Consider the following 26,777-nt stretch of genomic DNA (forward strand, 5'->3'; position numbering starts at 1 on the left):
TAGACAATTTGTCTTACCGTGGACTGATGAACAGCAAGGCTTTTAGAGATACTTTTATAACCCTTTCCAGCTTTATGCAAGTCAACAATTCTTAATCGTAGGTCTTCTGAGAGGTCTTTTGTGTGAGGCATCATTCACATCAGGTAATGCTTCTTGCGAAAAGCAAACCCAGAACTGGTGTGTGTTTTTTATAGGGCAAGGCAGCTGTAACCAACACCTCCAATCTCATCTCATTGATTGGACTCTAGTTGGCTGACACCTCACTCCAATTTGCTCTTGGAGATGTCATTAGTCTAGGGGTTCACATACTTTTTCCACCTGCACTGTGAATGTTTACATGGTGTGTTCAATAAAAACATGGTAACATTTAATTCTTCGTGTGTTATTAGTTTAAGCAGACTGTGATTGTCTATTGTTGTGACTTAGATGAAGATCAGATCACATTTTATGACCAATTTGTGCAGAAATCCATATCATTCCAAAGGGTTCACATACTTTTTCTTGCAACTGTATAGTAAGTATTGTTGACTGCTGCACTGATTCACAGCTCTATCTATAAAAAAATAACAGCTTCCCCTAAGGGACGATTGTTTATGAGGTTTTTAGGAATTCCGAGTGGTGACGTGGCCTTATTAGTTTCGTGTGTGTCATGGTGCTCTTACCTGGATACCGTCACTCCGCAGGGTTGGGCTCTATAGCAATAAAGGGGAGAGTGATAGTTGATGGAGTAAGAGTCCAGACTTGGTAAAAGTTCCACAGCTTTACTTGAATTAAACTGTATCCAGAGAATAAGTGATCTTTTTCCTGGCTCCAGCAGGTTTTGGGGTAAACTGGCAGGCAAACTTGGGTACCTTGCTTTTTCTTTCTCTGCTGTGCTAGACTGTGGCTTCGGTCTGGTTAAATGGACTTTATGACAGTTCTGGTACCTTTGGGTGAGGTGCCTTTGGATTTTGACCCACTCAAGATACTCTGTCTCTTAAACTGTAAGGAGTCAGGGTACTTCTCATATCCTTTCCACTCTCAATTTCACTCTCGACTAACTATAGCTTTCTGCAACCCCTCCCTTGGTAGGAATCACGACTAACCCACTTCTGCACAAAAGGTGGGAGAATGGAATGGTAATTTCCATTCTATCCAAAGGTACTCTGCCAGATACACTGCCACCTGCTAGACAACCAGGCATATTACATGTAATAAAATACATAAGTTACATCACAATGTTATTAAAGCACAATATCAAAGGACCTGGAATAAGATAAGATGCCTTTATTGTCACTGTACAATACAATGTAATACAATGTACAATACAATGAAATGTTGTTTGGAGCAATCCTAGATGCCATGGACAGAGGAACAAGAACTGACATTTAAACTAAAGCATTACACAGATGACATTATTGGTTATCCTATTAGAGACAGTAGCAGGGAGTGAGAATGGTAGTGTCCACTCTGGGGTACTACAAATACAGAGCAGGTAGTTGGGAAGGGGGCCAAGGAGCCCACCTTCATAGATCACAGTTTCATAAAAGTGTTGGGGAGGGTGAAACTAGGTGCTGAGGAGGTGAAAAAAGTCAGAGGAGAAGGGTGGTGACCATGGTGGCACTAAAGAGCAGATGCAATGTACAGCCAAAAACTCCACAAGAACTGGCAGGGCCAGATCTGCTTCTATCATGGTAAAATCAGGAAATGGCAATTCCACTGATGCTGTGGATGCAGGCTCAAAATGTGCCAGCCCTACGCCAATGTCGGCTGCCTCTAGAGCTGTGCGAGCAACTCCCATGTAGTGCCTTTTCTCCACAAGGAGTCTTGATGCTCTCAAAAAGAGAAACAATATACAATATTTTAGTTTGACACCATTTTCTGGCAAGAAGAAGAGATCTGAGAGTTTTGAAGGCTTGCCTTATAACATAATTTATTTTAGTTAGCCATTAAGAGGTATAAAACTACAATATTTTACTTTCGCATCAATATTTTATATGGCATCAAGACATCATACTAGAAGCTAACATGGTACATGTGCTTGCATTTTTTTCTCCACAATGCAAGCACAGGAAACCACAGCCATGTACAATATCTGCAGGATTAAAATAAGCTGCAGGTGTTCAAACACAGACATACAGTAGGTACAAGGGCTCTATTGCAGCTCAAGAGGTGGCATCACTGGATCCTGTTGGAAAATACAACTGGCCAGCATCCCATCCAGAACGAGTCTGTCTTACTTCTTCTGGTCTTTTTTTCTGATGACACATTCCCTTTAATAGAAAATTGTATAACTATCTCTAAATCAATTCTTTTAAAAAAATTGCCTGCATCCACCAGAAAAAAGCTGTAAAGTCATGGCTACCAACATATAGCAGTACAAATAGCAGAGGTAAAAATGTTCCAAAGAAACTAAAAGTTTAAGATAAAAAGTTTAAAAAATTTGTACAGGGTACAAAAGAAACAGAAAAACACTCAAAACAAACTAAAACAAAACAGAAGAGCTGATGCAATGGGCTGTCACTAGCACAGAACCATCCCACCCAGAGAGCGATCCCTTTAAAGGGGTTGTCCGGGATCAAACTTATTTTTTTTAAAACATCTTACTCACCTTTAGTAGCCAAGTCTATGTTCCCAAGGTGGTTTGAGGTATCTTTTACACTGGAGCACGGCTCCTACAGCCCTGAACACATTGTTTACATATCTGTTTATCTGTTCCTTCACTTCCTGCCGCACTGCATTGTGGGTCTCAGTGCAGGGCGGCATCTGCTGATTTCTCCTGTCTAACATCGTGTCCCTGCACCCGCCCCCTCATACATATTTATGCATCCTGCACAGCCTCCACTCCTCCTTCGATCCGCCCCCTCATACATATTCATCCTCCTGGCTTATATTCCTCCCCCATATGTACGCTCATAAACTCCTACTTGCTCTCTCTCTCTGGCATCTGTCATGTGCTCAGTGTTTGCAGAGCTTAGAGACAATCAGACACCGTCACACTGTAAGGGGCACGCTCCCGCATGCATCCATAAACATACCAGACACCATCACACTGTAAGCGTCAAGCTCCCACATGCATCCATAAACATACCGGACACAGTCACACTGTAAGAGGCACGCTTCCACATGCATCCATCAACATACTGGACACAGTCACACTGTAAGGGGCACGCTCCCACATGCATCCATAAACATACCGGACACTGTCACACTGTAAGGGGCACGCTCCCACATGCATCCATAAACATACCAGACACCCTCACACTGTAAGGGGCATTCTCCCACATGCATCCATAAACATACCGGACACCGTCACACTGTAAGGGGCACGCTCCCACATGCATCCATAAACATACCAGACACCGTCACACTGTAAGGGGCACGCTCCCACATGCATCCATAAACATACCGGACACTGTCACACTGTAAGGGGCATGCTCCCACATGCATCCATAAACATACCAGACACCGTCACACTGTAAGGGGCACGCTCCCACATGCATCCATAAACATACCGGACACAGTCACATTGTAAGGGGCACGCTCCCACATGCATCCATAAACATACCAGACACCGTCACACTGTAAGGGGCACGCTCCCACATGCATCCATAAACATACCAGACACCATCACACTGTAAGCGTCAAGCTCCCACATGCATCCATAAACATACCGGACACAGTCACACTGTAAGAGGCACGCTTCCACATGCATCCATCAACATACTGGACACAGTCACACTGTAAGGGGCACGCTCCCACATGCATCCATAAACATACCGGACACTGTCACACTGTAAGGGGCACGCTCCCACATGCATCCATAAACATACCAGACACCCTCACACTGTAAGGGGCATTCTCCCACATGCATCCATAAACATACCGGACACCGTCACACTGTAAGGGGCACGCTCCCACATGCATCCATAAACATACCAGACACCGTCACACTGTAAGGGGCACGCTCCCACATGCATCCATAAACATACCGGACACTGTCACACTGTAAGGGGCATGCTCCCACATGCATCCATAAACATACCAGACACCGTCACACTGTAAGGCCCCCTGCACACGAACGTGTGCGCCCCGTGGTCGTTCTGTGGCACGCAAAATGAGGGCCGTAATGCACGAACACAGTCCGTGGGACAGCCACAGCGGATCGCTGACCCATTCACTTGAATGGGTCCGCGATCTGGCCGTTCTGCAAAAAGATAGGACATGTTCTATCTTTTTGCAGAACGGAAGTACGGGACGAAACCCCACGGAAGCACTCCGTAGTGCTTCCGTAGGGTTCCGTTCCATGCTTCCGTTCCGTACCATTCCGCATTTCCGGATTTGCATTTCAAGTGAATGGGTCCGCATCCGTGATGCGGAATGCCCACGGAACGGCACCTGTGTATTGCAGATCCGCAAATGCGGTCGCAATACGGCACGCTCCCACATGCATCCATAAACATACCGGACACAGTCACATTGTAAGGGGCACGCTCCCATCTATATATATATTTCAAGGTAAACCTTATATACTGACCTGGCAATCAGTTAAAACCGATGTATTAGGCTACTTTCACACTTGCGGCAGGACGGATCCGACAGGCCGTTCACCCTGTCGGATCCGTCCTTCCGCTATTTTGCCGTGCCGCCGGACTGCCGCTCCGTCCCCATTGACTATAATGGGGACGGGGGCGGAGCTCCAGCGCAGTTTGCGGTGAGAGGCCGCCGGACTAAAAAGTCAGACATGCAGGACTTTTAGTCCGGCGGCCTTTCGCCGTGCACTACCGTGCTGCGCTGGAGCTCCGCCCCCGTCCCCATTATAGTCAATGGGGACGGAGCGGCGAAATAGCGGAAGGACGGATCAGACAGGGTGAACAGACTGTCGGATCTGTCCTGCCGCAAATGTGAAAGTACCTAACCACAGGAAAGTGAAATGCACACACTGCAACTCCAAAAGGAGAATGTGCAAAAAAGATTCATTCCAAAACACAAGTACGGGGCGAAAAAAATGATTTTAAACTAGACAAAAGCAGCCTCATTACATAAATAGGATAATCCGTTTATTTCAAATCAACAAAAAAAAAAAAGCAAACTGATTACACTATTATTACCTTTTCTTTCAACTGAGCCATTGTATTATTATTATTTTTTTTTATACACAATCAACATGCCATTGTCTAAATGCAATATATGCAATTAGCATGGCCATGTCATCCTGTGGTGAAAGGAATTCCTCCTTTCTAAAGCCTTCTGCCCCATTAGCTAGTAATTCTGATGGGAGGAGTTTTCTATGCTAACAAGCATAGTAATCCTCCTCCATTCATTGTAATGCTGAAGGGCCGGTGACGTCACCGACTGGGGGCGGGGCTTAGCGCGATGTCGGCCGGACAAGTTACCGCCCCTCCAAACTCTGCATAATTATCTAGACTGCCAGTGACGTCACCGGGCTCCCTGAGCAGAGGAAGAGGAAGCTATGCTCGCCTGCCAGGGACCCGGTACGTCACTGAAGATAAGAAAACACTGACTTCCGGCCATGAATTGAAAGCAGGAAAACAGGGCTTCAGCAATATGTTCTAAAGGTACCACATGCATGTCTGTAATGTTTATGTTATTAGCTTACTAATAGACAAATGTCCCCAATCCCGGACAACCCCTTTAAGGAGAGCTGTGATATAACTGGTTGTAGAATAACAATAATTGAGCAGAGTTTCACATCAGAGATGTCATATGTGAACAGGACAAACATGAAAGTGTGATCACACTCACATGATTACATAACTTGGCCCATAGTTTGTACCTGTCTACCTTTCCTAGACCAGAAAGGCTCTTGAGCTATATGGGGTTTAGCTTCATTTAGAATTTGGAGGCTTTCAGAACATTTTAAAGTGGATAACAGCCATTACGACCAAGAATACACAAGGAGAGGTCCAGCAGAGATAATTCAATGATGCCAAGAACAAGTGCAGATATATTTTATGAAGTCTACAAACGTGTAAAAAGACCATTTCAACGTTTTCACAGATTTTCTTATTTTGGAAATGTATTCGGTCTGAGGTTTTCATATTCATGAGCTGCACCCACATCAGGTCCTAGAACATTGGCGGCTGCAGGGATCTCGGGCTGTAAGATAAAACAAGATAAAGTCAATTATATCATCTGAATATGGAGAAATTATAAAAAATATACAGAGAAGACATCAGAAGAATTATAATTCCCAGTAATCAGCATAAAAAACATCTGAATCTAACATTCAAAAAAATCCCAGAACCATCCATACAGGGCAAAATAAAGGCAACCTGTCACATTGAACATGGTCTTTGAGCTGCGGGCAGCATGATATAGAGCAGGAGACACGGAGCAGATTGAGCTATTGTTTTATTGCAGTATTATTCCTGCTCATTCTGGGCTTTGACATCCAGGAGGTGTCCTATCGATGATTGATAGCTATCTCTGTCATAGGGGGAAGACTGTCAATCACTGATAAGACCACCTCCTTGGCTTCAAAGCTCAGAATGAGCTTTTTATTTATATATTTCTGTAAACATTTTTCTGAACATGCATCCCCGGCGCCCTACATGTTCAGTGTTTGATGTCCGACTCTTCTATGGTTATTTGATTTTTTTAAAAGCAAATATAAAAAGGACAATATACTAGTTTGTGGTGTGAGATGACCAGCTTTGAAAAAAACAAGATTTGGTGATACTGGGTCATGAGATGTCAATCCTATATCTGACTATATGAGGCCACCAAGTGGTTGTGATGCAAATTGCAGACAGTTTTTTTCTTAACATGTTCTGATATTATTCACTATTGTATAGTGAAAAAGTAGAGTATTTAACCAAATTTGAGCCAAGATAAGCATGGACATTAGTGTTGGGTGCGAATATTCGAATCACAAATTTTAATCGTGAATATTTAGAATATAGTGCTATATATTCGTATTTGGGAATATTTGGGAATATTCTACTTTTTTTTTTCATCTGAACCTATGATCCCTCCCTGCTTCTTGCTTGTGGGCCAATGAGAAGGCTGCAATCTCTTTGTCCCTAGCAACCAATAGGAAAGTTGCCTCCCCCTTACTATATAAGAACCTCCCCAGCAGCCATTGTATGCAGTTTTTTGCAGTACTGAGAGAGAGAGCAGTGTTATGGCTCTGCTCTGTGCCTTGCGGTGTTAAATTAGATAGTTAGATAGCTTTTATATATATATATTACAGATAGTCAGTGTAGGTTATATCCTGATATACTGTACAAACATGCCCATACATGCATGCTACAGACATAGTGCTGTGATGTCACAACAATACTTAGTGCACCAATCAGTAATGGGCTAAAATGTGAAGTTGCACGTATTGCGCAAAAATATGTGCATCATTAATTGCAGATTTTTTGCATTCGCCAATATATTGGAGCACTCTATCTGCATATAAAGCTATTGTAATGTTCTGCCGTGCCATCCATTTTCTCCAGTCTCAGGAAACTTCTAGCAGCTTGAATAATGTAGCAACAGTGACCCACGCCTGTATTGCGTGCACAATATGCTCATATTACATTGCCGATTTTCACAATCAAGAATATAATCGCAAATTCTCGAATATATGATGAATATTCTCCAAAAAATTAGCAAAATATTGCAAATTCGAATATTGCCCCTGCCGCTTATCACTAATAGTGTTGCTCATGAATATTCTAATTGCAAATTTTTATTGCGAATATCGGCACTTCGAGAATTCGCGAAGATACAGAATATAGTGCTATATATTCGTAAAAATATTCTAGATTTTTTTTCTCATCAGTATACTCCCTTCTTGCTTGTGGGCCAATGAGAAAGCTGCAATATATTTGTCACAGCTTAGTAACACCCAGGGATGGACTGGGACAATAAAGTGGCCCTGGACTTCAGCCAGACCGGCCCACTGACCGGCCCACCGGGGGCGGAGCAAATAAAGGGGCGGGGCTCACATACATCCATTCAGCAGAGCCGGGGGCGGAGCAAATAGAGGGGCGGGGAAACAAGAGAGGCGTGGCTCACATCCATCCATTCAGCAGAGCCGGGGGCGGAGCGGCAGGAGGGGTGGTGGCGGTGCTCACAGCCATCCATTCTGCTAAACGGGGGGCGGAGCAGCAGTAGGGGAGGGGCTCACATTCATTCAGCTGCGCTGGAGGGCGAAGCAGGAGGCGGGGCTCACATCCATCTATTCAGCTGAGCCGGGGGCGGGTCTAACATCTCTCTTCAGTCTATCAGGGCCTCGCTGATAACCGCCCCGCCCCCGTCTGGTAGTGATGCCGCCGCTGAGTGTACTGTGCGTGCAGGGGGGTCGTGCGGCCAGGGCCCCCTGATGGCGGCCCTGGCCGGCCCATAATTCGATCGGCCCACCGGGATTCTCCCGGTACTCCCGATGGCCAGTCCATCGCTGGTAACACCTCTAGCAACCAATAGGAAAGTTACTGTGCTCAGTGCTTTGCTGAGTCATCTGGATCCTTATTCAATTACATTAGTTAGTTAGCTTATACAGTGGGATGCGAAAGTTTGGGCAACCTTGTTAATCGTCATGATTTTCCTGTATAAATCATTGGTTGTTACGATAAAAAATGTCAGTTAAATATATCATATAGGAGACGCACACAGTGATATTTGAGAAGTGAAATTAAGTTTATTGGATTTACAGAAAGTGTGCTATAATTGTTTAAACAAAATTAGTCAGGTGCATACATTTGGGCACCACAAAAAAGAAATGAAATCAATATTTAGTAGATCCTCCTTTTGCAGAAATGACAGCCTCTAAACGCTTCCTGTAGGTTCCAATGAGAGTCTGGATTCTGGTTGAAGGTATTTTGGACCATTCCTCTTTACAAAACATCTTTAGTTCATTCAGGTTTGATGGCTTCCGAGCATGGACAGCTCTCTATAAGTCACACCACAGATTTTCCATTATCTTCTGGAATGGCCATCTCAGTCCCCAGACCTGAACGTTGTACTTGTTCCTCTGCATAAATGCCTCAGTGGATTTGGAGCAGTGTTTAGGGTCGTTATCTTGTTGAAAGATCCAGCCCTGGCGCAGCTTCAGCTTTGTCACTGATTCCTGGACATTGGTCTCCAGAATCTGCTGATACTGAGTGGAATCCATGCGTCCCTCAACTTTGACATGATTCCCAGTCCCTGCAATGGCCACACAGCCCCACAGCATGATGGAACCACCGCCATATTTTACTGTAGGTAGCAGGTGTTTTTCTTGGAATGCTGTGTTCTTTTTCCTCCATGCATAATGCCCCTTGTTATGGCCAAATAACTCAATTTTAGTTTCATCAGTCCACAGCACCTTATTCCAAAATGAAGCTGGCTTGTCCAAATGTGCTTTGCCCACCTCAAGCGGCACTTTTTGTGCTGTGGGCGGAGAAAAGGCTTCCTCTGCATCACTCTCGCATACAGCATCTCCTTGTGTAAAGTGCGCCGAATGGTTGAACGATGCACACTGACTCCATCTGTAGCAAGATGATGTTGTAGGGTTGACTCTGACTGTTCTCACCATTCGTCGCTTCTGTCTATCCGAGATTTTTCTTGGTCTGCCACTTCGAGCCTTACCTTGAACTGAGCCTGTGGTCTTCTATTTCCTCAATATGTTCCTAACTGTGGAAACAGACAGCTGAAATCTCTGAGACAGCTTTCTGTATCCTTCCCCTAAACCATGATGGTGAACAATCTTTGTCTTCAGGTCATTTGAAAGTTGTTTTGAGACCCCCATGTTGGGAAACTTAGAGGAGGGAAACTTACAATTGACCCCCTTAAATACTCTTTCTCATAATTGGATTCACCTCTGTATGTAGGTCAGGGGTCACTGAGCTTACCAAGCCAATTTGAGTTCCAATAATTAGTTCTAAAGGTTTTGGAATCAATAAAATGCCCAAATTTATGCACCTGCCTAATTTTGTTTAAACAATTATAGCACACTTTCTGTAAATCCAATAAACTTCATTTCACTTCTGCAGGTGGGTGGAATCAGAATGGTGGCAGCAGCACATGGCCAGTAGTAATGGCCCATTTTGCAGAATATTCTGGTGTGGCAGCACACTACAGTATGATTGTTAGTGGCAGAATGATCTATTCTGTAGTATCAGTCACCGGTGTCTGGAAATCTTGGTTGATACTTGCCTTGCCCAATTAAGAGGTTATTCTCTCAATATTTCAGGAGGAAAGGCGAGTTCTCTTAGGGGTAACTATGCCCCCGGCCGCACTGAACACTCGCTCCGATGCTACACTACTGGCCGGGCAGGAAAGCATGCCCATGGCAAACTCGGGCAGTTGCAGCCCCACTTCAAGCTTGCAAGCCAGGTAATCCAGGGGATCTTGTATAATGGGTGACAGGGTGCAGTCCAAGTACTCCAGACTGAAGTTGCTGCATATGGAGTTGATGCTTCTGCCCCCCCCCAGTCATAGCATTGGAGCATGAGCGCAGAGGGTACCCCTGGTCAGACCTTCCTGAGGATGGGTGATGGCGCTCATAGGAAGCAACCAACTGACTACACAGCATGTCTCTATAGAAGTCCATTTTTGCATCCCTCTCAAAAGGTCTTAAATATGCCCCCATTTTTGACCGGTAGTAAGGGTCTAACAATGTGGATAGCCAGTAGTCATCTGCCAAATTCTGACAATGCGGCTGTCACTACACAACATGACAGCATACAGTTGTGTTCAAAATTATTCAACCCCCAATGCTGTAAAGGGTTTTAGGGAATTTAGTGTACATTTGTAACTGTGTTCAGAATGAAATCTTACAAGGACTTTTTAAAGAACCAAATGCAACTAAAATGACATCAATTGTTTTTGTAATACAGTATTAAATTTTTTTTTTGTGATTTCTTCATTGACACAATTATTCAACCCCTTAAAGACTACCACTCTTAAGAACAGAGGTTCATTCAAGTGTTTTCGAGCAGGTATTGAAAACACCTGTGGATGTCAAGGAGCAGCAATCAAGCATAATAAGCACCAATTAGGCAGATTTAAAAGGACTGTGATACTCAGCTCCTTCTAGACATTTACTGGTGTGTTTACAAACATGGTGAAGTCAAGAGAATGTTCCAGGAAGACAAGAGAAGAGGTGATTTCTCTTCACAGGAAGGGCAATGGCTATAAGAAGATTGCAAAGATGATAAACATACCAAGAGACACCATAGGAAGCATCATTCGCAAATTCAAGGCAAAGGGCACTGTTGAAACGCTACCTGGTCGTGGCAGAAAGAAGATGCTGACTTCGACTGCTGTGCGCTACCTGAAGCGCAAAGTGGAGAAAAGTCCGCGTGTGACTGCTGAGGAACTGAAAAAAGATTTGTCAGATGTGGGTACTGAAGTTTCAGCTCAGACAATAAGGCACACACTGCGTAATGAAGGCCTCCATGCCAGAACTCCCAGGCGCACCGCACCCCCTTGCTGTCTCCAAAGAATAAGAAGAGTCGACTGCAGTATGCCAAAAGTCATGTGGACAAACCACAAAAGTTTTGGGATAGTGTTCTGTGGACTGATGAAACAAAATTAGAACTGTTTGGGCCCATGGATCAACGCTATGTTTGGAGGAGGAAGAAAGGCCTATGAAGAAAAGAACACCTTGCCTACTGTGAAGCATGGCGGTGGGTCAATCATGCTTTGGGGCTGTTTTGCTTCTACAGGTACAGGGAAGCTTCAGCGTGTGCAAGGTACCATGAATTATCTTCAGTACCAGGAGATATTGGATGAAAATGTGATGCAGTCCGTCACAAACCTGAGGCTTGGGAGACGTTGGACCTTTCAACAGGACAATGATCCCAAGCATACCTCCAAGTCCACTAGAGCATGGTTGCAGATTAAAGGCTGGAACATTTTGAAGTGGCCATCGCAGTCACCAGACTAAAATCCGATTGAGAACCTCTGGTGGGACTTAAAGAAAGCAGTTGTAGCGCGCAAGCCTAAGAATGTGACTGAACTGGAGGCTTTTGCCCATGAAGAATGGGCGAAGATACCCATAGATCGCTGCAAGACACTTGTGTAAAGCTATGCTTCACGTTTAAAAGCTGTTATAACTGGAAAAGGATGTTGTACTAAGTACTAAGATTGAATGTCACTTGGGGGTTGAATAAAACTGATAATGATGTGAGCACAGAAAAGACATTTGTGGTTATTTCATTATAAATGTTATGTTATATTTGTCTGACTTACAAGTGCCTCTTTGATTTAATTGTAAACAAGATGACTGAAATGATCAAAATCAATGTTAAACTGGCCAAAACACTCAATTTCAGTGGGGGTTGAATAATTTTGAACACAACTGTATATCTGTCTATTTGCACAAGAGACTAGGATGGACTACCTGCTTCCATTTCCACTGCATACTGCCACGGTCCGTCAGGGTCATCTGTGTCGTCTTCATCCTCCAGCTTCTCATGCTCTTCCTGCTCCTCTCCTGTTGCTTGAGCAGATAAACCACCTAGCTATGTATAAGATTCCTGGGTTTTATTTCCTTCTCCTCTGGTAGTTTATCCTATTTAGGGCTCAGGTGGCCATGAAATGGAGGTGCCACGCCTTCTGTCCCCTCGCCAATCAGATTTGTCAGCATCCTCTCCAGGATGTGAAGTGGAATGACATCATTCATCCCATAATTCTGCCGACTGACAAAGTGTCATCCTCAAAGGACCTAAGCAAATGCCATGTGTCACACATGAGCTACCATTGGCTAATGTGGAAGTTATCATTGGAAGTAGACTTGTCTGTCTGCAGCATTAAAAATTATTGACCACCTTCTTCTGCTAATAAAGTGGGTCAAATATATGGAGTGTGGAGTTCCAATGGGTGGAAACATTGCTTTTCATGTGATTTTGGGAAAGAGCATTTTGCCTTTGCAGCTTAAGGAGGGCATGTTTTGCATGGTAAGAATGGCTGAAGTGCATGCACAGTTTTAACAGCTTTTGCAGTTCAATGGAAGACTTGAGGAACCAGTTGTCAATAAGATAGAAGACATACACCATGTAGGGTGCATGGGTCCACCATCCCTGATGCAGCGCTGACAAAATGTTGTTCCCATTATTAGTAACCATGTTTCATATCTCCATTTGGCGAGGAGACAGCCAGTGTTTGTTTTCTTTATTGATGACGCCAAGCAGTTCATCCCAGTGTGGCTCTGTTCGCCAAGGCTGACCAGGTGCAGAACTGCATGACAACTTTGAAGTGTATCTAGAGAGGAGGGTAAGAACAAGGTGGAGGATGAGGAGACAGAGGAGGACATTGTCACAAAAAGCCCAGCATTACAATGCAGAGGCGGCATTGCCACCACCTGGCCAAGTCGCTGGTGTGCCTGGTCCGGAACAACATTTACCCAGTGGTCTGTAAATGACATATATTGTCCTTGACCATAGTTTCAATTTCATATGTCAGCGCCGGTGTGACCTCTAGTAGACACAGAGAGGCTTAAGGACTGGCCCACCTTCTGCTCAACGTACGTGTGCAGGAAAACATGGCCAGGTGCAGAAACTTGGTCAGGTGCATGTTCAGCTTCTGCACAATTGGAGTGCATGCATACTGTTTTCTTTTTGCAATTGCCTCGGTGATCGATTATCTAATAGTGACACTTTATGTGTTGACACAGGGCTATTGTGACAACATTAGCTCCCTGGCCACGCCTCAACTTCTGCCCACATATCCTGCCTGCTGCCACTGTAACGTCCCTCAGCGACTTGGTGAAAAATTCCCTCACAGGTAAGTGTGGTATTTTCTCACCACCTCTGCGTGATGCCTGCCTGCCCCTGCTTTTATGAACCCATGCACTACTAGTGTGTTCCTCACAAACAGTCTCCCGAGTAGCAGACTGTGTACCCCTCCCACGTCTGGCTGCAGATCTCCCACTGCTTTCATAGTACTGTCTCTCTATGCTCTCCCTGCAGTCTCAATAAACTCTCCCTACGATCTCCCTGCACTGTCCCTGCACTCTCCCTATCGAAAATTATTCTGATAATAGCTTTCTGCAACACTGTTCCTAACGCAGTGAAGGCTAACCTTCGGCACTCCAGCTGTGGTGAAACTAGGACTCCCAACATGCTCCATTCATTTCTATAGAGTTCTAAGAACAGCCAAGCAAGTGTACATCTTGGGAGTTGTAGTTTTACCACAGCTGGAGTGCCGGAGGTTATCCATCACAGCCCTAGTGCATGAGCGCTTGTCATGTTTCTCCCAAAGCTCAGCTCACAGTGAAATGGAAGAGACTGCATGGGGTGAGGCTTTTATAGGGCTGTGACATCACAGGGGATGGCTATCTGCAGATTGGTTGGCTGCACGGCATTATGGGTCATATCACGTTCTCAGGCTTCTTACATCAATTAATTCAATAGTTACCTTCAGCTGATCATAAATACTTGTAATACCCGACAACCTCAGATCAGTATATGTGTCATCAGTCTGCAGGAACAAAAAATGCAACTTAATTAAAACTGTACAAGTAATAATTAAAACTTTGAATACGAGAGGACACTTTCATGTGTTGTTATTAGAAATATAAAATGCAATTTCTAAAGTATCTCTCCTTATCTAGAATCAATCTCCATTTCCATCATTTACTTTGTATACTGCTTATCTTCTATTTTCTGCAGCATTGGTGCTTTTTGGTAGTTCTCCATCCCAGGAACCAACTCAATGACATCCATATCGTCTAATAGAGCAAGTGGAAAAGGATTGTCTTCATTAGCTTCTCACCTACCTCACTGTTTGTCGGCTTCTTCTGTCTTTTTCTATGGAAAAAAATACATGTGTCATAAATATTAATCAACATTAAACAAAACATTAGGAAACGTTACAATTACAGTTAATTGTTTTCTAAAGTATTGGATAAATCACCATTAATCTGTAAGCTGGCAGAAAGTGTTAATTTTTTCTCCAGTGCCCCCACAGGGTAAATGAAGCATTACACTGCTTCATGAAATCATTCTGTTGTCTATGTCATTTATGAAGCTTTCGGGAAGTAACGGCAGCTCAGTGAAAATATAAGTGACGTGTGAAGACATTAACTATTAATATACATCACCTCCAGCAAGCAAACACCAGCAATGCAAGCACCAGCAGGAAGCAGATTGGTCCGATCTTTGCAAAAAGGATAAGGAGTTTGGATCCTCCAAAATTATGTGAATCGATACCTAATATAATAGATAAAAATGTGAGCCATAAAGAGAAAATAATCAGACATAATCATACCCGAGGCTTGTATACTCAGGATTGTATGTATCATCATGTAAAAGTCTTCTAAAAACAATATTAACCCTTTGTGTATCTTGATGTAACTGCAGGTCTGAGCCGTCTGAAGGGTTGTATGGAGCAGACTCATAAGGTGATCCTGTTCCATAAACTGCCAGTGACTTCTTTATAATACAGCTGACACCATCCAACAATGACTGAGGTTGAAGATAACTCTCTAGATATTTAACCCTTCAGATACTGCAGTCAATTACGACTAAAATATCTGACAAGTTACTTAGAAAGAAAGAGGAAGAAGAAAGAATAAAAGAAGAGGAAGAACAAGGAAGAAGAAGAGGAAGGAAGAAGGAAGATTTTTAAAATATAAATATAAATTAATACAAATTAAATTACCAACCTGACTTTTCACCAACCTGACAAGTTACTTAGAAAGAAGAAAGAAAGAAAAAAGAAGGAAGCTTTGCAAAATATAGAAAATATTTAACTTAATAAACATTTTGCAGAACAAATAAGGGTACTTTCACACTAGCGTTTTTCTTTTCCGGCATTGAGTTCCGTCCTAGGGGCTCAAATCCGGAAAAGAACTGATCAGTTTTATCCTAATGCATTCTGAATGGAGAGTCAGTCCTTCAGGATGCATCAGGATGTCTTCAGTTCAGTCTTTTTGACTGATCAGGCTTTTCAGAAAAACGTAGCATGTTGTATTTTTACCTCCGGCCAAAAATCCTGAACACTTTGACTGAACGCCGGATCAGGCCTTTTTCCCATTGACTTGCATTAACGCCGGATCTGGCGCTGTGTGTTCAGTCAAAACGGATCCGGCTTTTGCATGTTAAACCCGAAAAATGTGAAAAAAAAGTTAAATTCCATAAATGGCGGATCCGTTTTTTCCAATGCATTTTTTCATTGTGATCAAAATCCTGATCAGGATTCAAATGTAATCTGTTTTCAAACGTTTTTCCGGATCCGGCGGGCAGTTCCAGTGTCGGAATTGAACGCCGGATTAAAACAACGCTAGTCTGAAAGTAGCCTAAGGCAACTGAAAATATCTGAAGTCTTAGAATATGAAAATATATAAACTGCACATTGAATGCTATAATGTGGGGGAATAAATGAGGGGGAGATTTAACAAGACGGATGCAGAAAGCTGCGCTGCTGGAGGATTTGTCTAATATACACTGTTCAAAAAAATAAAGGGAACACAAAAATAACACATCCTAGATCTGAGTTAATTAAATATTTTTCTCAAATACTTTGTTCTTTACATAGTTGAATGTGCTGACAACAAAATCACACAAAAATTAAAAAATGGAAATCAAATTTTTCAACCTATGGAGGTCTGGATTTGGAGTCACACTCAAAATTAAAGTGGAAAAACACACTACAGGCTGATCCAACTTTGATGTAATGTCCTTAAAACAAGTCAAAATGAGGCTCAGTAGTGTGTGTGGCCTCCACGTGCCTGTATGACCTCCCTACAACGCCTGTGCATGCTCCTGATGAGGTGGCGGACGGTCTCCTGAGGGATCTCCTCCCAGACCTGGACTAAAGCATCTGCCAACTCCTGGACAGTCTGTGGTGCAACGTGACGTTGGTGGATAGAGCGAGACATGATGTCCCAGATGTGCTCAATTGGATTCAGGTCTGGGGAACAGGCGGACCAGTCCATAGCATCAATGCCTTCGTCTTGCAGGAACTGCTGACACACTCCAGCCACATGAGGTCTAGCATTGTCTTGCATTAGGAGGAACCCAGGGCCATCCGCACCAGCATATGGTCTCACAAGGGGTCTGAGGATCTCATCTCGGTACCTAATGGCAGTCAGGCTACCTCTGGAGAGCACATGGAGGGCTGTGCGGCCCTCCAAAGAAATGCCACCCCACACTATTACTGACCCAATGCCAAACCGGTCATGCTGGAGGATGTTGCAGGCAGCAGAACGTTCTCCACGGCGTCTCCAGAATCTGTCACGTCTGTCACATGTGCTCAGTGTGAACCTGCTTTCATCTGTGAAGAGCACAGGGCTCCAGTGGCAAATTTGCCAATCTTGGTGTTCTCTGGCAAATGCCAAACGTCCTGCACGGTGTTGGGCTGTAAGCACAAACCCCACCTGTGGACGTTGGGCCCTCATATCACCCTCATGGAGTCTGTTTCTGACCGTTTGAGCAGACACATGCACATTTGTGGCCTGCTGGAGGTCATTTTGCAGGGCTCTGGCAGTGCTCCTCCTGTTCCTCCTTGCACAAAGGCGGAGGTAGCGGTCCTGCTGCTGGGTTGTTGCCCTCCTACGGCCTCCTCCACGTCTCCTGATGTACTGGCCTGTCTCCTGGTAGCGCCTCCATGCTCTGGACACTACGCTGACAGACATAGCAAACCTTCTTGCCACAGCTCGCATTGATGTGCCATCCTGGATAAGCTGCACTACCTGAGCCACTTGTGTGGTTTGTAGACTCCGTCTCATGCTACCACTAGAGTGAAAGCACCGCCAGCATTCAAAAGTGACCAAAACATCAGCCAGGAAGCATAGGAACTGAGAAGTGGTCTGTGGTCACCACCTGCAGAACCACTCCTTTATTGGGGGTGTCTTGCTAATTGCCTATAATTTCCACCTGTTGTCTATCCCATTTGCACAACAGCATGTGAAATTGATTGTCACTCAGTGTTGCTTCCTAAGTGGACAGTTTGATTTCACAGAAGTGTGATTGACTTGGAGTTACATTGTGTTGTTTAAGTGTTCCCTTTATTTTTTTGAGCAGTGTACGATGAGGTGCTTGCCTTGTCATAAATGAGGCTCATCCTCCGGCAGTTTGTGCTCCTAAAGAGAAGTCTGTGACCGCTCAGATCTGCTGTAGATTTCTGGCTGCACTTGTACCAAAAAACTAACGTAAATGAAGATAGATTTGTACCAGCTGCTGGCTAGGCCTCCTTCCCACCATTGTCACGTCCCCTTTAGGAAATGTGGCTAGGGTGGAGTAATAAAACAGGAGATGCAACTTTTTTTCAAAAAAATCTCAGTTAAATTATTAAAAACCTATATTGTGCGACTTCTTATTGTTACTTTTCAGGCGCAAGGGAGACGATAAATCTACAACTGAATCTCAATTTTTTGTACTTTTTTTTTACAGTATTCACTGTCCTTGATAACATGATATTAGTTCCTACATAGCAAATACTTAGCTGCACATAATATTTAGCAGAATGACTACCCATAAAACATTCCGTAATAGGTATCAGTATAGTAATACAGTTATACAGTAGGTGCCGATACACTATAGCTTTCATAAATAATCTACAATAACCTCACCATTTCTATCAAACAGCAGCAAAAAAGCCAATGAATCAAAAACAGCTTCTACATACACAATAAAACCAATGGGACTAAAACAAAAGTATTACAAGCTTTATTCATCAAAAATAAATAATGAATCAGAGGACAGAAAATGACTAGTGTTGAGCATGAATATTCTAATCACAAATTTTAATCGCGAATATCGCCACTTCGAGAATTTGCGAATATTTAGAATATAGTTCTATTTATTCGTATTCGCAAATAGTGTTGAATATTCTAATCGCAAATTTATCTCAAATATATTACATTAACGATTTTCGCAATCAAGTAAACAATGACTGGAGATCACAAATTCTCGAATTTGCTAATTTATGGCGAATATTCGGCCAATAATTTGCCAAATATCGCAAATTCGAATATTGCCTATGCCGCTCATCACTAAAAATGACATGATGGGAAAAGATACAGAGAGCATAGCGAGGGGCGTAATGCCAGATAAGGTGATCCGTGTCTTGAAATGTCTATTGTGTAGGTGGTGCTACTGGAAAAATCACAATACTGACAAATACTGTACATTCAACAAAAATATAAACGCAACTCTTTCGGTTTTGCTCCCATTTTGCATGAGCTGATCTCAAAGATCTGAAAATGTTCTACATACACAAAAGACCCATTACTCTCAAATATTGTTCACAAATCTGTCTAAGGCCTCATGCACACGACCGTTTTCAGGTCTGCATCCGAGCCGCAGTTTTCGCGGGTTAAATGCGGACCTATTCACTTCGCGGGCCTGAAAAGATGCAGACAGCACTCTGTGTGCTGTCCGCATTGGTTGCACCGTTCTGTGGCCCCGCAAAAAAAATATAGCATGTCCTATTCTTGTCCGTTTTGCGGACAAGAATAGGCATTTCTACAATGGGCCGCCTGTTCCGTTCCGCAAATTGCGGAAGGCACACGGGCGGCTTCCGTTTTTTGCAGATCCTTGGTTTGCGGACCACAACAAACGGCACGGTTGTGTGCATGTAGCCTAAATCTGTGTTAGTGAGCACTTCTCCTATGCCGAGATAATCCATCCTACCTCACAGGTGTGGCATATCAAGGTGCGGATTAGACAGCATGGATACTGCACAGGTGTGTCTTAGACTGCCCACAATAAAAGCCCACTCTGAAATGTGCAGTTTGATCACACAGAACAATGCCACAGATGTCGCAACGTTTGAGGGAACGTGCAATAGGCATGCAGACTGCAGGAATGTCTACCAGAGCTGTTGCCCATGCAATGAATGTTCATTTCTCTATCATAAGCTGTCTCCAAAGGCGTTTCTGAGAATTTGGCAGTATATCCAACCGCAGACCACGTGTAACCACACCAGCCCTTGACCTCCATATCCAGCATGTTCACCTCCAGGATCCACCCGGACGGCTGCAGCAACAATTGGTTTGCACAACCAAAGAATGTCTGCACAAACTGTCAGAAACCATCTCAGGGAAGTTAATCTGCATGCTCGTCGTCCTCATCGAGGTTGGACCTGACTACAGTTCGTCGTTGTCGTAACCGACTTGAGTGGGCAAATGCTTACATTCGAAGGCGTCTGGCACGTTGGAGAGGCGTTCTCTTCACGGATGAGTCCCGGTTTTCACTGTTCAGGGCAGATGGCAGACAGCGTGTGTGTGGCGTCATGTGGGTGAGCGGTTTGCTGACTAGTGTTGAGCGCGAATATTCGAAAAGCAAATTTTTATCTTGAATATCGCAACTTCAATAATTCGTGAATATTTCAAATATACAGCTATATATTGTTTTTCGAATATTCGTAATTTTTTTTCCCTCTGAAGTCATAATTCCTCCCTGCTTCTTGCTTGTGGGGCAATGACTCATTGGCCCACAAGCAAGAAGAGGGAGGAATCATGACTTCAGATGGAAAAAATGACGAGTATTCTAAAAAACAATTATATAGCACTATATATATATATATATATATATATATATATATATATATATATATATATATATATATATTTTTTTTTTTAATTTTTTTAAATTTTTTTTGAATATTCATAATTTTTTTCCATCTGATGGAAAAAAAAGATGAATATTCTAAAAAACTAACATATAGCATTATATGTCATGATTCCTCCCTACTTAAATTGCTTTTGGGCCAATCATGTGTTCAGATCGGAAAAATGATGAATATTCTAAAAACGAATATATAGCATTATATTCTATAGTGCTATATACACTGCTCAAAAAAATAAAGGGAACACTTAAACAACACAATGTAACTCCAAGCCAATCACACTTCTGTGAAATCAAACTGTCCACTTAGGAAGCAACACTGAGTGACAATCAATCTCACATGCTGTTGTGCAAATGGGATAGACAACAGGTGGAAATTATAGGCAATTAGCAAGATACCCCCAATAAAGGAGTGGTTCTACAGACCACTTCTCAGTTCCTATGCTTCCTGGCTGATGTTTTGGTCACTTTTGAATGCTGGCGGTGCTTTCACTCTAGTGGTAGCATGAGACGGAGTCTACAACCCACACAAGTGGCTCAGGTAGTGCAGCTTATCCAGGATGGCACATCAATGCGAGCTGTGGCAAGAAGGTTTGCTGTGTCTGTCAGCGTAGTGTCCAGAGCATGGAGGCGCTACCAGGAGACAGGCCAGTACATCAGGAGACGTGGAGGAGGCCGTAGGAGGGCAACAACCCAGCAGCAGGACCGCTACCTCCGCCTTTGTGCAAGGAGGAACAGGAGGAGCACTGCCAGAGCCCTGCAAAATGACCTCCAGCAGGCCACAAATGTGCATGTGTCTGCTCAAATGGTCAGAAACAGACTCCATGAGGGTGATATGAGGGCCCAACGTCCACAGGTGGGGGTTGTGGTTACAGCCCAACACCGTGCAGGACGTTTGGCATTTGCCAGAGAACACCAAGATTGGCAAATTCGCCACTGGCGCCCTGTGCTCTTCACAGATAAAAGCAGGTTCACACTGAGCACATGTGACAGACGTGACAGATTCTGGAGATGCCGTGGAGAACGTTCTGCTGCCTGCAACATCCTCCAGCATGACCGGTTTGGCATTGGGTCAGTAATAGTGTGGGGTGGCATTTCTTTGGAGGGCCACACAGCCCTCCATGTGCTCGCCAGAGGTAGCCTGACTGCCATTAGGTACCGAGATGAGATCCTCAGACCCCTTGTTAGACCATATGCTGGTGCGGTTGGCCCTGGGTTCCTCCTAATGCAAGACAATGCTAGACCTCATGTGGCTGGAGTGTGTCAGCAGTTCCTGCAAGACGAAGGCATTGATGCTATGGACTGGCCCGCCCGTTCCCCAGACCTGAATCCAATTGAGCACATCTGGGACATCATGTCTCGCTCTATCCACCAACGTCACGTTGCAGCACAGACTGTCCAGGAGTTGGCAGATGCTTTAGTCCAGGTCTGGGAGGAGATCCCTCAGGAGACCGTCCGCCACCTCATCAGGAGCATGCACAGGCATTGTAGGGAGGTCATACAGGCACGTGGAGGCCACACACACTACTGAGCCTCATTTTGACTTGTTTTAAGGACATTACTTCAAAGTTGGATCAGCCTGTAGTGTGTTTTTCCACTTTAATTTTGAGTGTGACTCCAAATCCAGACCTCCATGGGTTGAAAAATTTTAATTCGATTTTTTCATTTTTGTGTGATTTTGTTGTCAGCACATTCAACTATGTAAAGAACAAAGTATTTCAGAAGAATATTTAATTAATTCAGATCTAGGATGTGTTATTTTTGTGTTCCCTTTATTTTTTTGAGCAGTGTATTAGTTTTTGACCCACGCCTGTATTGATTGCGTAATATTCACATATTACGCGATTATTACCTTGCCAATTTTCGAGTAAAAAAAAGATTGTAGAATATAACGAATATTCTACAAAATATTAGCGAAATATCGCAAATTTGAATATTGCCCCTGGCGCTCATCACTATTGCTGACGTCAGCGTTGTGGATCGGGTGGCCCATGGTGGCGGCGGGGTTATGGTATGGGCAGGCGTATGTTATGGACAACGAACACAGGTGCATTTAATTGATGGCATTTTGAATGCACAGAGATACCGTGAGGAGATCCTGAGGCCCATTGTTGTGCCATTCATCCACGACCATCACCTCATGATAATGCACGGCCCCATATTGCAAGGATCTGTACACAATTCCTGGAAACTGAAAACATCCCAGTTCCTGCATGGCCAGCATACTCACCTGATATGTCACCCATTGAGAACGTTTGGGATGCTCTCGATCGGCGTATACGACAGCGTGTTTCAGTTCCTGACAATATTCTGCAACTTCGCACAGAAGAAGAGGAGTCGACCAACATTCCACAGGCCACAATCAACAACCTGATCAACTCTATGCCACGGAGATGTGCTGCACTGCGTGAGGCAAATGGTGGCCACACCTGATACTGACTGGTTTTCTGACCCCCCCAGTAAGGCTAAACTGTGCACATTTCAGAGTGGCCTAAGGCACACCTGTGCAATATTCATGCTGTCTAATCAGCACCTTGATATGCCACACCTGTGAGGTGGGATGGATTATCTCGGCAAAGGAGAAGTGCTCACTGACACAGATTTAGACAGATTTGTGAACAATATTTGAGAGTAATGGGTCTTTTGTGTATGTAGAAAATGTTTCAGATCTTTGAGTTCAGCTCATGCAGAATGGGAGCAAAACCGAAAGTGTTGCGTTTATATTATTGTTCAGTGTACAATAGTATAAGAATCTGCTGATCCCACAGAAGGGATACAGATTGATAAATATACCAAGGGATCACAAACAGCAAGGGCCAGATTTATCATTAGCTCAAGTCAGAATAATGGAGTGAAAAAGTCGCAAAAAAATGTGCAAACGCTAAAACTGCGCACAAATTTGCGACTTTTTTCTGTTCTGCACTATGCTCGCCAGTTTTCTGAAAGTGGGCGTGTTTTCTTATGTAAATTAATCTCTAGACAGATTTACTATTGGGACTATTTAAAAAGTCTCAAAAATGTCGCAATTTCACTCCAGTGAGGACCATGCTTGTCTTATAAGACTTTTTAATAGAACATGCGACTTTTTCATAAAAACGTGCGACTTTTCGTAAAGATGTGCCACTTTTATAAAGCCGCTTACTGACAAACTGCTACCGTCAAACCACATTTATCACAGTCTTAAAGGGCCGATCATAAATCTGACTTGGCTAAAACTGACTTTAGCCATATGTGAAAGTGGAGTGAGCTGTCAGAGTCATGATAAATCTGGCCCATAGAATATATATAATGTAAATAGCAGATATACTGACTAGGTCATTTTGGTGTTGTCGCTATATAATGCTAAAAAAGGGCCCAGAATAAATTATATTGCAAAATAGCGGAGGATAGCCGATTTACATGATTATGCTAAATATTTATGGTTATGCAGCAACATCACAAACACAAAATAGCAAATATATTAAGTCAGGCACCTACAGATATAAGAGGATATGTCCTAAGAATAAAAAGATAGCTTATATAATTCTAATAGGGCATAACCTGTGACATGGTTAACTGAAAAACTGGAATGCCGCCACAAGCGCAGACACCTCGACGCGCGCCCGAGTGAAGGCGGATGCTCAACAGACAGGATCCATTATTTGGGGGTTATTGTTCTTATGATGGATCAGAATAAGAGCAAAATAATCAGTGATGTCAACACAAACTTACTGCTGACACCCTCTCCACTCTGTAGGGGGCTCGAATTGTATCAGTGTTTAATAGAACAGGTTCTGTAGACATCTACGTGGAATCAGCTGACAATGGCGTAAAAGGAGTGCGCTTCTTCTTGCTACAGTAGGATCTTGGGCCTCTGCACAGTTCTTTATACTTGGCGCTAACATTGACCTGTAAGGCTGAGTTCGCACTTGAGTTATTTGGTCAGTTTTGGCTTCATGAAGTGTGCAGTGATTTTAAGAGCGACGCCTGCCATCTGCATGTCATACGGACTCACAGTATTATTTCACTACCACAGCAGACTCCCTATGTGTGTTACTGCAAGGCACAGTGTTCTACACCACTATACAGGCACAGTGTTCTACACCGCTATACAGGCACAGTGTTCTACACCACTATACAGGCACAGTGTTCTACACCGCTATACAGGCACAGTGTTCTACACCGCTATACAGGCACAGTGTTCTACACCACTATACAGGCACAGTGTTCTACACCACTATACAGGCACAGTGTTCTACACTGCTATACAGGCACAGTGTTCTACACCACTATACAGGCACAGTGTTCTACACCGCTATACAGGCACAGTGTTCTACACCACTATACAGGCACAGTGTTCTACACCACTATACAGGCACAGTGTTCTACACCACTATACAGGCACAGTGTTCTACACCACTATACAGGCACAGTGTTATACACCACTATACAGGCACAGTGTTATACACCACTATACAGGCACAGTGTTCTACACCACTATACAGGCACAGTGTTCTACACCACTATACAGGCACAGTGTTCTACACCGCTATACAGGCACAGTGTTCTACACCACTATACAGGCACAGTGTTCTACACCGCTATACAGGCACAGTGTTCTACACCACTATACAGGCACAGTGTTCTACACCGCTATACAGGCACAGTGTTCTACACCCCTATACAGGCACAGTGTTCTACACCACTATACAGGCACAGTGTTCTACACCGCTATACAGGCACAGTGTTCTACACCGCTATACAGGCACAGTGTTCTACACCGCTATACAGGCACAGTGTTCTACACCACTATACAGGTACAGTGTTCTACACCGCTATACAGGCACAGTGTTCTACACCGCTATACAGGCACAGTGTTCTACACCGCTATACAGGCACAGTGTTCTACACCACTATACAGGCACAGTGTTCTACACCACTATACAGGCACAGTGTTCTACACCACTATACAGGCACAGTGCTCTACACCACTATACAGGCACAGTGTTCTACACCACTATACAGGCACAGTGTTCTACACCACTATACAGGCACAGTGTTCTACACCGCTATACAGGCACAGTGTTCTACACCGCTATACAGGCACAGTGTTCTACACCGCTATACAGGCACAGTGTTCTACACCGCTATACAGGCACAGTGTTCTACACCGCTATACAGGCACAGTGTTCTACACCGCTATACAGGCACAGTGTTCTACACCGCTATACAGGCACAGTGTTCTACACCGCTATACAGGCACAGTGTTCTACACCTCTATACAGGCACAGTGTTCTACACCGCTATACAGGCACAGTGTTCTACACCGCTATACAGGCACAGTGTTCTACACCGCTATACAGGCACAGTGTTCTACACCGCTATACAGGCACAGTGTTCTACACCGCTATACAGGCACAGTGTTCTACACCGCTATACAGGCACAGTGTTCTACACCGCTATACAGGCACAGTGTTCTACACCGCTATACAGGCACAGTGTTCTACACCGCTATACAGGCACAGTGTTCTACACCGCTATACAGGCACAGTGTTCTACACCGCTATACAGGCACAGTGTTCTACACCGCTATACAGGCACAGTGTTCTACACCGCTATACAGGCACAGTGTTCTACACCACTATACAGGCACAGTGTTCTACACCTCTATACAGGCACAGTGTTCTACACCGCTATACAGGCACAGTGTTCTACACCACTATACAGGCACAGTGTTCTACACCACTATACAGGCACAGTGTTCTACACCACTATACAGGCACAGTGTTCTACACCACTATACAGGCACAGTGTTCTACACCACTATACAGGCTCTCAGCAGCCAGGGAATAGCAGTTTTTTTACTTGATTTGCCACAAATACATTTGGATCGAATTGAATCTTTTTTGGAAATTCGGGAACCGTCTGATTCAAATTTTTGAAAAATCCGATCTTCTCTACCTCTTAACATAGACATCCACAGCACCCACCCCTTTAATAGTGACTTCCACAGTACCCCACTGCCTTAACAGGGAGCTCATCCCTTCTGGTGACATATTTATATTAGAGGAAATTCTCAGGGCTGATGCACCAAGAGATGGTAGAAGAAGGACAGGTTAAACATATTTCTAGACACCCTGTAGCTGTTGGGAACCTGCATAGACAAAGTTGCATGGAGGAGGAAGTGGAGGATGAGGATGAAGAACTACAACTGGAGCAGGAGAACAAGGAGCTGGTGGTGTAGGGGACATATAGTTTTCTTAGGCTCAGCTAGAGGATGAGCATGATGCTTGTTATGGCAGACATGCT

At 43.9% G+C, this 26,777-nt stretch overlaps 1 protein-coding gene across 1 annotated transcript in view; it reads right to left on the bottom strand.

The window, feature by feature from the left end:
* Nucleotides 1-1,539: 1,539 nt before the first annotated feature.
* The window catches only part of LOC120991856 (sialic acid-binding Ig-like lectin 12), a 999,480-nt gene continuing 974,242 nt past the window's right edge, over nucleotides 1,540-26,777 (bottom strand). Inside the window, exons 7-11 of the mRNA XM_040420617.1 lie at nucleotides 15,020-15,128; nucleotides 14,696-14,726; nucleotides 14,335-14,397; nucleotides 6,061-6,099; nucleotides 1,540-1,812 (exon numbers count right to left, since the gene is read on the bottom strand). Of these exons, the coding sequence (XP_040276551.1) occupies nucleotides 1,756-1,812; nucleotides 6,061-6,099; nucleotides 14,335-14,397; nucleotides 14,696-14,726; nucleotides 15,020-15,128 (299 nt within the window). The 3' untranslated portion in view covers nucleotides 1,540-1,755. The remainder of the gene's footprint in view (nucleotides 1,813-6,060; nucleotides 6,100-14,334; nucleotides 14,398-14,695; nucleotides 14,727-15,019; nucleotides 15,129-26,777) is intronic.

This window comes from Bufo bufo, chromosome 1 (assembly GCF_905171765.1).
Source record: "Bufo bufo chromosome 1, aBufBuf1.1, whole genome shotgun sequence".
Classification (NCBI taxonomy): Eukaryota; Metazoa; Chordata; class Amphibia; order Anura; family Bufonidae; genus Bufo; species Bufo bufo.